This window comes from Lygodium microphyllum, chromosome 17 (genome assembly GCF_053477565.2).
Source record: "Lygodium microphyllum isolate KBCC chromosome 17, Lygodium_microphyllum_v1.1.10, whole genome shotgun sequence".
Classification (NCBI taxonomy): Eukaryota; Viridiplantae; Streptophyta; class Polypodiopsida; order Schizaeales; family Lygodiaceae; genus Lygodium; species Lygodium microphyllum.
The window spans coordinates 61833945-61846581 of record NC_141151.1 but is presented as its reverse complement, the minus strand read 5'-3'; the positions used below and the strand labels follow the sequence as shown (position 1 = coordinate 61846581).

The following is a 12637-nucleotide window of genomic DNA, read 5'->3' as shown; positions in this document are numbered from 1 at the left end:
TACACTAGGCCTTGCATTCCATGCTTTGCTTGTTGCATACCATAAGAATAGAGGCCATACATGTTGAGATGGCAAGCTCAACACCTGCATATATTGAAGTTGGACCGCCTGGCTAGATAGGTCCGCATGTCTATACTTAGCACATCAGTGGTCATTATGATCCTCACATGGCCATTAACTTATCACTTATTGTATTTAGTTTGTTGCACCTGCCTACAGTTGGCATAGTTATAGCGCTAGTGGATTAGTATAGTCAGTTATGCATTGTTTAACTTACTAGGCCACTTTCCTTTATGTTGTATCTTATCTATACTTTGTGTATATTGTATTGTGTGTGAAAGAAGAAGAATAAAAAACTAGTAAGAAGGCTTCCATCTCTCTTATTGTGTTCTTAAGTGAGCTTCCTCTTGTGTGTAAAGTGTGTGTTCGGTACAACAACTCAAGTAAATCTCCTCACCACGCGATTTGTGACATGGTATTAGAGCGACGCCATTGAGAGAAGTTGGGTTTGAAGTTTGAAATGAAGGAGAAGAAGCAAGGATTCGAGCAAGCAAGCAATGGGTAAGAAGCTTTCTCATTCTTCCACTCTTTCTCTTGGATAGTGCTTGTGAAGGCACTGGAAGCAAGGCAGAGCGAAAATCTCAGATTGCTTTGAGATTTGGTGTGCAAGAAGAGCACTGTATATTTAACAAAAGCTCGGCTTTTGCATTGCTATTTTGGCTATTTGAGGATGTTTCGGGCTCTGTTTTAGACCCGCAAGGTTGCAAAGAATAATTTCAAGGTATACTGAGATTTTGACTGTGTCAATCAATAGTGGGTGCACAGGTTACAGATTTCAAATATATAAGTCTGAGATAATATTCCAAGAAGCAAACATAAGTTTTATCCACAAACAGATTGCAGATTACATGTACTGTTCAGCAATCAGTGAAAAAGACAGCTTGGTGTATTGCTGTACACTTCTTGTGGAAGATTACAAAAGACTTGCTTGCTATATTGTATCCTTTTTGTGATAATGACAGAGAACAATGGAAATCCCATCATTGAGAAAGTGGACAAGAATAATTACCCATCATGGAAGTTCCGTGTAATGAACTTTCCTATTGAAAAAGACCTTGATGTGTTCGTTTTAGGTGAAGAAAAGGAGCCAGAGTTGAGTAACCCTGTGACTGCAGATGAATTAAATGCGTGGAAAGAATGGAATGTAAAGGACAAAAAGGTGATGTATTGGCTATTTGTAATCATTTATAATACTATGTTGGGGCATATTGGAAATGTAAAAACCTCACATAAAGCCTGGACAAATTTTGAGAACATGTTTTTAATAAATACAAAGGTACGAAAGATTCAACTTAAGTAAGAGTTGAATACTTTAAAGAAAGGAGAAATGTTTGTCAATGAGTATGTTTTGAAGATAAGAAGCATTGCAAATGCTTTGGCAGTGATTGATGCAATGCTTGATGATGATGATTCGGTTTCATCTATTTAGTGATTAATATGCAGGGTGAATCATTTGAAAGAAGTGGTGAACAAGTCCAAGCATTCTACTCAAGTTCAAGAAGGGGATGTGGCAGATTCTCTGTAAGAGGCTGTGGTATGGGACGTGTTGGTAATAACCATTAAAACATGTTAAATCAACAATTCGGTGAAATGCAAGTTTCAGGAGGTTGTGGAAACTTTAGAGAAAGGGGAAACTCTAGACAAAGAGGTGAATGGCAAAATAGAGGTTTTGGAAATTTTGGTATTATGTGCTATTGTTGTGGCAAAACAGGTCATATTGCAGCCCATTGTTATGCTAAGAAGGATGATATGCGTGGTGGTAAATTGCAACAAAGAAACTATATATCGACTTCATGATAGAATGAAGATAAAAATGAGCATCTGCTTGTTATACAAATATGATGAATGCTGTTATAGGAAAGGAGACACATGATGATGTATAGTATGCCGATTTAGGTGCATCTAATTATATGACTAGTCATGCTGAATGGTTTGGAGAGATACATGATTTACTCAAATCTAGGTTATGTGTAGACGGTTGATGATTCGTGTCACCCAATTTTATACATTGGAAAGATTCCATTGTCCTTGCATGACGGCCAAACAAAGAGTTTGTCAGATGTATTATATGTGCCATCAATCACAAAGAATTTAGTGTCTGTTGGCTAAATGGTAGAGCAAGGATTGCAGGTTTAATTTAATGCAAAAAGCTGTTTAGTAAAAAACTTTGATGATAAGTGTAGGTTGGTCACGAAGGAAGTAGAGTTGGCTGCATGTTCACTTTAGATGTTGGAATTTTTGCTATGAATGTTGCTATGTATGCTAAAGGAAAAGGAGTGGTTGTAGACATTGAAATATGGCATAAACATATTGGACATGTAAATGTGCAAAGGTTGAAACTAATGTAGTCCAAAGGATTGCTTGCTTTTAGAGTTGCAAAATTTTATAAAGTGCGTGAAGTACGTCAGTTTGGTAAGCAGACAAGACAACTTTTTTCACATGACAGAGATGTGAGTAGAAACATACTTGATATTATACGTATAGATGTTTAGAGGTCTACATAGAACATATCTCTTGGTGGCAGGAAATATTTTGTTACGTTTATTGATTATTCAAGGAGGTTGTGGGTATATTTCATGAAGAAAAAAGAGTAATATATTTGAGTACTTCAAAACTTTCAAGGTTACTGTTGAAACAGAAACATGCTTGAAAGTTAAAGTGCTTGAGATTAGGTGGAGGGACAGAGTACCTCTCTAATGAGTTTAGTGACTTCTTGAGGTATTATGAAATAAAGAGATAGTTTACTTACAGGTATATCCCACAACAAAGTGGAGTTGCAGAAAGAAAAAATAGGCGTATTGCAGAAGTTGCACGGGCATTGATGACTGAAAAGAATATGTCAAAATATTTTTGCTTTGAAGTTGTTCATACTCCTGTCTATGTTATGAACAGAACTCTCAGAGTTGTAGTTTATGGGATGATCCCGGAAGAATGCTTTATAGGCAAGAAGCTTGATATGTTACACTTTAAAGTGTTTGGCTATATTGCATATGTTTATGTGCTAGATGAGCTGCAAAAGAAGCTTGATCCAAAGGCTAAAAAAATGTATTTTTATTGGATACTTTTTATAGCAGAAAGAGTATCGTTGTTATAACCTTGTTACAAGTGAGTTCAGAGTGAGCAAAGATCGTAGGTGAATCTACAAGTGTGGTAAGTAAAGTTAAAGGAAAGAAAAAAGTGTTGGATGGTAATGATGGATATACTAGTCATTTGGGATTTGATGGAGATTCTAGTAGTTTTGAGAGTTTGGATGATGAGCTTGGTATTCCTTCAATCAAGACACTAGGTGTACAGAGAGTACATGGTAATGTAAATGCTTCATTAACTGATCCAATGGTACGTAGGTCTAGCAGGGTTTGATACCTTGCTAAAAGATTTGGTTTTAAAGGTTATGTAACTCACCATTATGTTTATATGGTAAAGGTGATCAAGGATGCTGAACCCACTTGCTTTGAGGATGCTGTTGGTCATACTCATTGGGATGTAGCAATGGATGAGGATGGCTGCATTAGAAGCCAATAAGATTCAGGATCTAGTACCATTATCTAAGGGCAAGAAAGCTATTGATTGTAAGTGGGTTTACAAAATCAAGCATAATGCAAATGGTTTTGTAAGCATGTATAAGGCTAGAGTGGTTGTAAAAGGCTATGCTCAGATCTATGGTATAGATTATGAAGAGACATTCAGTCCAGTTGCTAAAATAACAATTGTTAGATGTGTGATTGCTTTGGTAGCAACCAAAGGTTGGAGTTTACAGTAAATGGATGTCAAGAATGCCTTCTTGTATGGTGAATTGCAAGAAGAGGTGTATATGGAGCAGCCAATAGGTTAGGAGGATTTAGAGCATCTCACATATGTGTGTAAGTTACAGAAAGCGCTCTATGGATTGAAGCAAGTACCTAGAGTATGGTCTAACAAGATCGGAGAGTATCTTGTCAACATTGGCTTTTATGTTTCTGATAGTGACTACTCACTTTATGTGAGAGAGAGATGTAGGCTTGGTTATCATAGTTATCTATGTGGATGACTTGATTATTACAAGTGACAGTGATAGTGGGATTGTTGAAGTTGACTTTTTGAAAAAGAAGTTTGAGATGAAGGATTTCATTGAGCTAAGATACTTTCTTGGTATTAAGATGATCAAATGTGACGATGGTATATGGCTGCCCCAAGGGTAGTTTGAGATGAAGGATTTCGTTGAGCTAAGATACTTTCTTGGTATTAAGGTGATCAAATGTGACGATGGTATATGGCTATCCCAAGGGTAGTATGACTTGGATATGCTATCGAAGAATGGTATGACATCATGTAAGCCTCTTTTAGTGCCATTGGAGCAAAATGTAAAGTTGAGTGCTAATGTTGGGGATGAGATAGAAGACTCTACTACATTCAAGATGATAGTAGAAAGTTTGATTTACATGATTATTACAAGGCTAGACTTCAGCTATGTTGTTGGCATTATCAATCAGTTTATGGAGATGTCTAGAAAGCCTCACTTGGATGCAGTTAAGACACATATTGAGGTATGTGAAGTCCACTTTGCATTATGGACTTTTTTATGAGACAGGTAAGTATATACAAGTGCTTGGATACACAGGTGCAGATTGGGTTGGTAGCATGCCTGACAAAAGATCTACCAACGGATTCATGTTTTCCCCTGGTAGTGCAACAATTACATGGAGCAGCCAAAAGTAATCTACAGTTGCTTTATTGCATACAAAAGTTGAGTATAGAGGTGCTGCTATGGTAGCATGTGAGGTGGTATGGTTGCAAAAGTTATTGGGTGATTTGGATGTGTAGGAAGATGGTCCAGTTGTCATTCACTGTGATAATATGAGAAACATACAACTAGCTAGGAACCTGGTGTTCCATGCTAGGACGAAACATATTGAGGTACATTATCACTTTGTGAGAGAGAAGGTACTTGCAAGAGATTGACTTAGTATATGTCAGTACACAGGATCAAATAGCTAACATTTTCACAAAGGTATTGGATGTAGAGAAGCTTCGAAAGTTTCGAAGCTTACTTGGAGTTGTAGAGATACAATTGAGCTTGAGGGGACGTGTTGAGATGGCAAGCTCAACACGTGCGGACATTGATGATGGATCACTTGGCTAGATGGGTCACTTGGCTAGATGGGTCCGCATGTCTACACTTAGCACATCAATGACCATTATGATCCTCACATGGCCATTGGCTTATCACTCATTATATTCAATTTGTTGCACATACCTACAGTTGGCATAGTTATAGCGCCAGTTGATTAGTATCGTTAGTTATGCATTGTTTGACTTACTAAGCCACTTTCCTTTTTATTGTATCTTATCTATACTTTGTGTACATTGTATTGTGTGTGGAAGAAGAATAAAAAACTAGCAAGCAACGTTTTGGCCTTCATCTCTCTTCTTGTGTTCTTAAGTGAGCTTCCTCTTATGTGTAAAGTGTGTGTTTGGCGTAGTAACTCAAGCAAGTCCCCTCACCACACGATTCGTAATAATACATACCCATAGACGACCCTTGACCAGTCATTGCATGAAAAATAGATTCACCTCGAAGGTATCTTGAGTGTCTCACATTAGCGTGCATGGCTTGCTGTCCAAACCTCATTGGATTGGCACTACTAAGTTGGCCTTGCATTTCTAGTACTTGCCCCATCGACATCATTTGCTTTTGGTCATTACCAACATTGCGTGCATCTTGTGGCTATGGTTGCTATTCTTCGGAACCTCTTGTTGTCACGAAGCTCTAGAAGATGTTTTCTTCTTCTTGCCTTTGCTGTCCTTTGAAGGAGCATTTTAAGAATTGCATAAAATCAAGGATTCTTTGCCAACTGTGAAAGAGATCAGCTGTTGTCCTCAACTATGGCTTAAATTGATCATATTCCTTTTCTTTTTGCTGATCACGAGCATTTTGAGGCCTTGAGGGACCCAGTTCATGGTGAATTTTGAAAGCCTCATTGTCAGCATGGTGCCCATGTTGTGTACTTGCTCCAAGATTAGGCATTGGATTTTCCCCAGTGCTTTGTGGACCTTCAAATTATGAAGCGTCATCATGACTCAAAGCCATTTCACTAGTGCATGATGACATGTTTGTTGATTTGCACCTAGCTGATCAAAATTTTAGCAAAATTCAAATTCATTTGCTTGCATGTAAGTGTGAGAGTGCGCAACGGAAGAAGAACACGAACACAGAGGAGAGGAGAGAGAAAGTAGGGAATGAAGGAAGAAAGTCTGCACTGACTGAGATGAATGCTGAATACACTGAAATGGACAGAGCAGTCCCTGCACGCAGCCCGGAGCGTCAGTGAGGGCACCAGAACAGACTGGAAGCAATGGCAGCACCAATGCCGGAGACGGAGATGACGGAGACAGTGCTGAACCTGCAGAATACAATGCTGGAATGACTGGGGGGGCTGCTATGTATAGCCCCCAGGCCAGTAAACTGGCCGACCTGCCAAATCTGGCCGACCTGGCCAGATTTGGCCGACCAGCCAGATCTGGCCGACTTTGGCCAGATCTGGCCGACCTGCCCAGAAAACTGGGCCGACTGCACAATAACAGCCTAGTATGGGCTGTGTGACTCCCCCAGGCTGTGGACTGATGAAAACAGCCACTAAAGGACTGACAGAGCTCCTCTGTCTCCTGTCAGACTCTGACAGGAGCTCACAACCAGGAGATGACAGACTGAGAATGATAAAGAGCAGGCTAACAGTAAGTGCTTCGAGTCCACCTACTTAAGTAAGTTGACGTATCCTAGCAATGGATCCATGAAACTAGTCTTCCTTCTTGTATAGGGTGGTAGATGAATTAGGTTAACACTAATTACAATAAGTAAATAAACTCACAAGTCTGAAATTCTACAAAATCTTGGACAATCATCACTTGATTGACCCCAAAACTGGTGTTCCTTGCAGTGTTTCTTTAAATTGTCTTGCTTGAATTCATACTACATCTAGATAGGTTGACCTCTCTACAAATTTCAATGCTTTGGACTATCACAAATGACCAGTAGTGAAATGTCCCCTAGGATTCAACCTACACATAACTCACTACGTGAGCCAAACTTATAATAAAAGGTACTGGACATCAGACTCACCTCCTAGCCATAGAGCCAAAGGGCTCACCCTTCGAGTTGGGTAGCTAGCAGCACTCTGGGTCACGATTGCATCCTGAGGGTTGGTGTTCCATACTACCAACCCACACCATCCGAGTGTACGGAAGCATTAGCTAATGGGCCAAGAGTCCAAGAGTGGTGATCACATAATGAATGTGTGCAATAGGGTCTTGATATGAATAGGACTTAGTTGCCCTAACCCCGAAGTGTCCTTAGTGCATTCGCACAAAGTCATTTTATAACCGCCGTGACCAATGCTACTAGCGCCGGTCTGGATGTCTAGGAACATAACACTTCCCCCCTTTATGCATTATTGTTGCCCTTAGTAATATCCTCAGGGATGAAGTGAGAAAGTCGACTCTTCAATGAACGTACTTGTCGACCTAGGCGTGGAGCAATTGTGCAGTTAATTTAATGGAAAATGAATGTGAATGAAGAATTAATTGATGCACAACAATACTCAATAATGAATGAGAAGCAATGCATTAATGAGCGAGAGAGAGTATAATGCTCAAGGTGAGCACACTAAATAATGCCCCACTTATATGCTAATGAGGCACAAAGTGTCTATTTAAAATAAAATGAAATCTTAACGGTTTAACTATTATAGGAAACCCTAAAATAAACCCTAACCCTAGTGTCACTTAGTGCACAGGACACTAGGGGCAACAATTGCATTTAATGACAATTCAAATGTCTAGCAAGCCCCAATCATGGATTAAAGGGCATCAATGCATAGCCCATGAGATGGCCTACAAATCCCCTCCATGAAATGGACAGAATAATCTAGGAAAAATGAAAGAATCCTAGAAAATAAAAAGAAATATAGGGTCATGGTTGCACAATTTCATCTAAGAGGATATAGCAACCTATGATAGTATAGATTATGACAAATCATGGAACAAATGGAATCAAGTTCAAGGCTTGTTGAAAAGCTTGGAACTTTGGTCGAGGAAGAGCCTTTGTGAAAAGATTTGCCAAGTTATCTTTAGTGGGTATGCAAGACAACTTTATTTCTCCAACCGACTTTCGCTCACACGAACATAGTAGTAATGAACTTCTATATGCTTTGTGTGGGCATGGAACGCTCGTTTCTGCACAATGGCCAAAGCACTCTGGTTGTCAGTGTAAATATAAGTGTTGGAGCTGTCTGGTGCATATGAAGATATGCAACTAACTTGTGGAGCCAAACACACTCCACTGTGGTTGTGAATGCTGCTCTATATTCAGCTTCACAACTGGAAGTAGCAACTATAGTTTGTTTCTTGTTGAACCAAGAAACAAAAGATGTACCTAAGAAGAAGTTGTTGCCATTGTGAGAGACATTAGAATTTGAACATTTAGCCCAATCACTGTCAGATATCCATACAAAGAGAGTGAAGAATCATCCTTGTAGAAAAGGCCAAGATCCTAGGTGCCTTTAAGATATTGGAAGACACGCTTCACTGCCTACCAATGAAGTACTAAAGAGCTGTGTATAAATCTGCTCAATTGGGAGACAACAAATTGAAGACTGGGTCTTGTGTGACATAGATAAATAAAGCATCCAATAGTCTATTGATATAAAGTAGTACCAAAGGATCCGCTATCATCATCAGAAGTAAATTTGAAACTAGGCTCCAAGGGAGTATACACGGGCTTGCAATCCTCAATCTGAAAGTCTTGAAGAAGCTATCCAATGTACTTGGATTGTGTCATAATGATGCCCCCCTCAATGGTGGCAAATTGGAATACCCAAATAATAGTGAAGTAGACCAAGATCTGTCATGGCAAATGTTCGTTGTAAATCAGCTTTAAATGCTGCAATTTGACTAGCATTGGTTCAGTGACAAGCGTGCCATCAACATAAAGCACAAGAATAATAAAATTAGATCCTTGATGTCAAATGTAAAGAGTAGCCTCGGTAGGGCTATTTTGAAATCTAAGATGTAATAGATGAGAATGTATGTGGGCATATCGAGCCCGTGGAGCTTCCTTTAAACCATACAAAGCCTTCTTGAGACGATAGACTTTGTGCTCAAAGCCTTCAATTGCAAATCTTGGAGGCTGAGAAACATATACCTCTTCAGTGAGACATCCATGGAGAAATGCTATCTTGATGTCCGGTTCATGCACCTCCCTCATGCACCTCCCAATGAAAGTAGGCAGCAAGGGCAATAATACTCTTAATGGTAGTAATGCGAGAGGTAGGGGAAAAAGTCTCCTCAAAGTTGATTCCTTTCTATTGTTAGAAGTGGATGCAGTGATGGAAGAGTGCGGAAAATTGCTGTAATAGATTGTTGTATACAAGAGAGAAAGAAAAGAGAAAGAGAAACATTGCAAAAGAAAAGAACACTGGACAAGGAAATCAGAAGCAAAGAGATACTCGGGAAATGGAATCCATATACCAAGATATGAGACAATACAGAATCAATGTGAGTCACCGGCTGTGAAGGCATTGACACTTGCTCCTCTTCCTCCACCAGAACCAATCAAGTGATGAATGATTATAATAATGAACGTGGAGGAGAAGCTTGAATAAATAGGCAAAAATAATGCTATAAATCATGTCAGGTCGGCCAGCAATAAATGCTAAAATGATCATCATAAAACAAGAAAAATGTCTAAATAATCAGGATAATACCTTGGTGCCCTAGCCCACTGAATTACATGTTCAGACTCAGCCATGAACTGACATATTTGCTAACACCCTCTCTTAGATCATGGGTGATATGATACAATACAATATACAGTGATAATGTCCCATCATAGTACATATAACAAGGATCACCATAGTAGAACCATGGATATCCAAGGAGTGGGTGCGCAAGCCACCACCAAGGTGCCTCAAAGAGAACCTAATGTCGATGTTGATCGTATCAGCTCTTGAAAATAGAGAAGAATCATAGCAGCTCTCAATATTTGTTAACATTGTCTCGCAATTCTAAAGAAATACTCAGACACATCCTGCCCGTTCCCTGGTTTTGGCCGTCCCCGTCCCATGTTTCTATGACTTGAACCGAGCAGAGAGCAGAAACAGTAGTCAATCTTGGAGGGGGGAGAGTAACAAACATCACTATGGCATAGCTAAATACCATTGTGCTGAAGGGTTGGACAAGGGGATGGTTGCATGATGCAAGTGACAACCAAGCGGTGAGCCAGATTTGCAGCTGGGGAGTGGCAGGCCCATGCCAAGGCAGCCCCAGGCAGGCAGCCAGGTGATAGGTGGGCAGCATAGGCAGCAGACAAGTGCGATGTGGCATAGGTGGGCAGTCCAGTCCAGCCAGAAAGCAGACTGGTCAGGTCTGCTGGTGGGATGAGTGGGTCACTATCTGGTTGCTCCTGTTAAATAGGGGGCAACCACCTTGCATGTGTTTGATTTGTTGTGATATCATGCTGGTAAACCACTGCCACTTTGAATCTTAGATGAGAGTTATTTTCCTGGGAAAATTAAATTCTCTTGCAAGTATAAGTCAAAGGTTGAAGTGAAATGCAAAAATATATGATCTGCTGTGAGTTACAGCTGATCCTGATTGTGTATGTGTAGGCAGGTTATATATTTCCATGTTGTTTTGGGGTGCATGAGCTGCATTTTTTGGCCCTAGTTTTTACTCAAGATCATATCAAGAGCAACAAAGAAAGTCAGATGAATTCAGGGTGTCATTTGAGTTTAAGATTCTTGAAAAACTGTGCAACTTGAGATTTTTACTGTTTTCAAGTGAGTACTTACACATGTCTTATGCTAAAAGCAATAAGTCTTTCCACAGGCAGCGGGATATGATGGCTTTACCATCTGGGAAACATTTTGATCTTGGTAATGGGTCAGACCTGCTTTACTTTGAGAAGTTCCTGGGTGTAAAAGAAGCATGTACATACTTGGAAAAATTAGACAAGGAGATCCCGTGGGTCCGGCCAACTTTAAGTATTTATGGGCGAAAATGTGAACAAGTTAGCACTTAAAGTTTCATTCACATTTTTGAGTTCAGGAAATGGTTTTAGATACAAAATGCTGATGATCTTATATTATGCAGCCAAGGGAAACATGCTATGTGGCGGATGAAGGGCTGCCAATGTATAAATACAGTGGTTATCAGCCTATTGTTTACAAGTGGGATGACTTTCCAGCTTTGAAATCCATTGCAGATGCTGTAGGTTCAAACACATTGTGATTTCTTATCCATTATTGATGCCTACAAATGTAACATCATTAAACTCTCGGCTGATAGCAAACTTCCTCAATTTTCAGGTGCATAATGTATTACCTGGATGCAGTTTTAACAGTGTCTTGATCAATAGGTATGCTAATGGCAATGATTATGCTGCATGGCACTCCGATGATGAGAAGGTTTATGGTTCAGCTCCAACCATTGCTTCAGTGACATTAGGAGTAGAGAGAGAATTTTTGTTAAGAAGAAAAAGATGCAATAAAGCAGTCCTGAATGATGCGCAGGAACACATGTCCGGTGCAAAACCGACACAGACTACATGCCCCCAGAGTAGCAAAGAGACTGTAAATGCTTTAGATGTGCTGATGAACAAAGCCCAGCTCTGTCCAAATGAATCAAAGAGGAAGCGGTGCACCAGTAGGGTTGCAGAGAAATCAGTGAATGATTTGCATTCTTTCAACTTGAAGAATGGCTCTCTGCTTGTAATGAGGGGCTACACTCAGCGTGATTGGGAGCACTCAGTTCCCAAGCGTAAAAAGATTCATGGATTGCGCATCAATCTCACATTTCGGCATATCATTTGTGGAAGGTGAAGGACATGAGTGAATGGATCTCAATCTATGACATAGTGAGCTCCATGGCAGCGATTGTGGCTGGCTTAAGCCGCCTGCTTCTGGCCAATAGGACTGTTTGGCAGAAATCATGCGTGACATGCCTGCATATTGGTTGTAAAGTTTGCACACGAGATTTAGTAGAATTTAAACGATTTATTTGTTGATGAGCACATCATGTACTGTTCTTACAAAATGTTTTCTGAGTACACATCTTATCTGTAGGGTACGTATGAATAGAGATTGTACTTTGTCATGGAGATCTTTAGGTGTACTTTTCTTCTCAGAGCAACATGCAAGACATCCATCCTTCTTCACAAGTGAATAAGCGCACAAACTGATCAGCTACAAGGCTTCTGCAACACGTCAACATATTTGGAGTATTACACTGCAAACCGCTTCTTGGAGGAAGAGGACTACATATTAACATATTTGGAGTGTTGCACTGCAAACCACTCATTGAAGGAAGAGGAACACTTTTGAATTGTGCACTGTGTTGGCTATCATAGTCATTTGCATTCTACCGATCAATTTATCTGCAGCTCTGATAATCGTGTTTAATGTTTCATGAAATTGTGGTGGAGAAGTTTGATGCTGAAAAACTTTCATGTGTGGCATATTCAAGGAATGTTTCATGAAATTGTGGTGGAGAAGTTTGATGCTGAAAAACTTTCATGTGGCAAGGAATGTTTATGCTTATAAACATA

General features: G+C 39.8%; 1 protein-coding gene across 3 annotated transcripts in view; it reads left to right on the top strand.

The window, feature by feature from the left end:
• Positions 1-12414, top strand: part of ALKBH2 (oxidoreductase, 2OG-Fe(II) oxygenase family protein) — a 36367-nt gene extending 23953 nt beyond the window's left edge. Inside the window, exons 2-4 of one of the 3 annotated variants that reach the window (XM_087696681.1) lie at positions 10903-11101; positions 11185-11301; positions 11400-12411. In XM_087696681.1, coding sequence (XP_087552807.1) covers positions 10931-11101; positions 11185-11301; positions 11400-11912 — 801 coding nt within the window. In that variant the 5' untranslated portion in view covers positions 10903-10930 and the 3' untranslated portion in view covers positions 11913-12411. Of the gene's footprint in view, positions 1-10902; positions 11102-11184; positions 11302-11399 lie in introns of those variants that run through there. The other 2 variants (XM_087696680.1, XM_087696682.1) reach the window with 2 other exon arrangements.
• Positions 12415-12637: the final 223 nt, after the last annotated feature.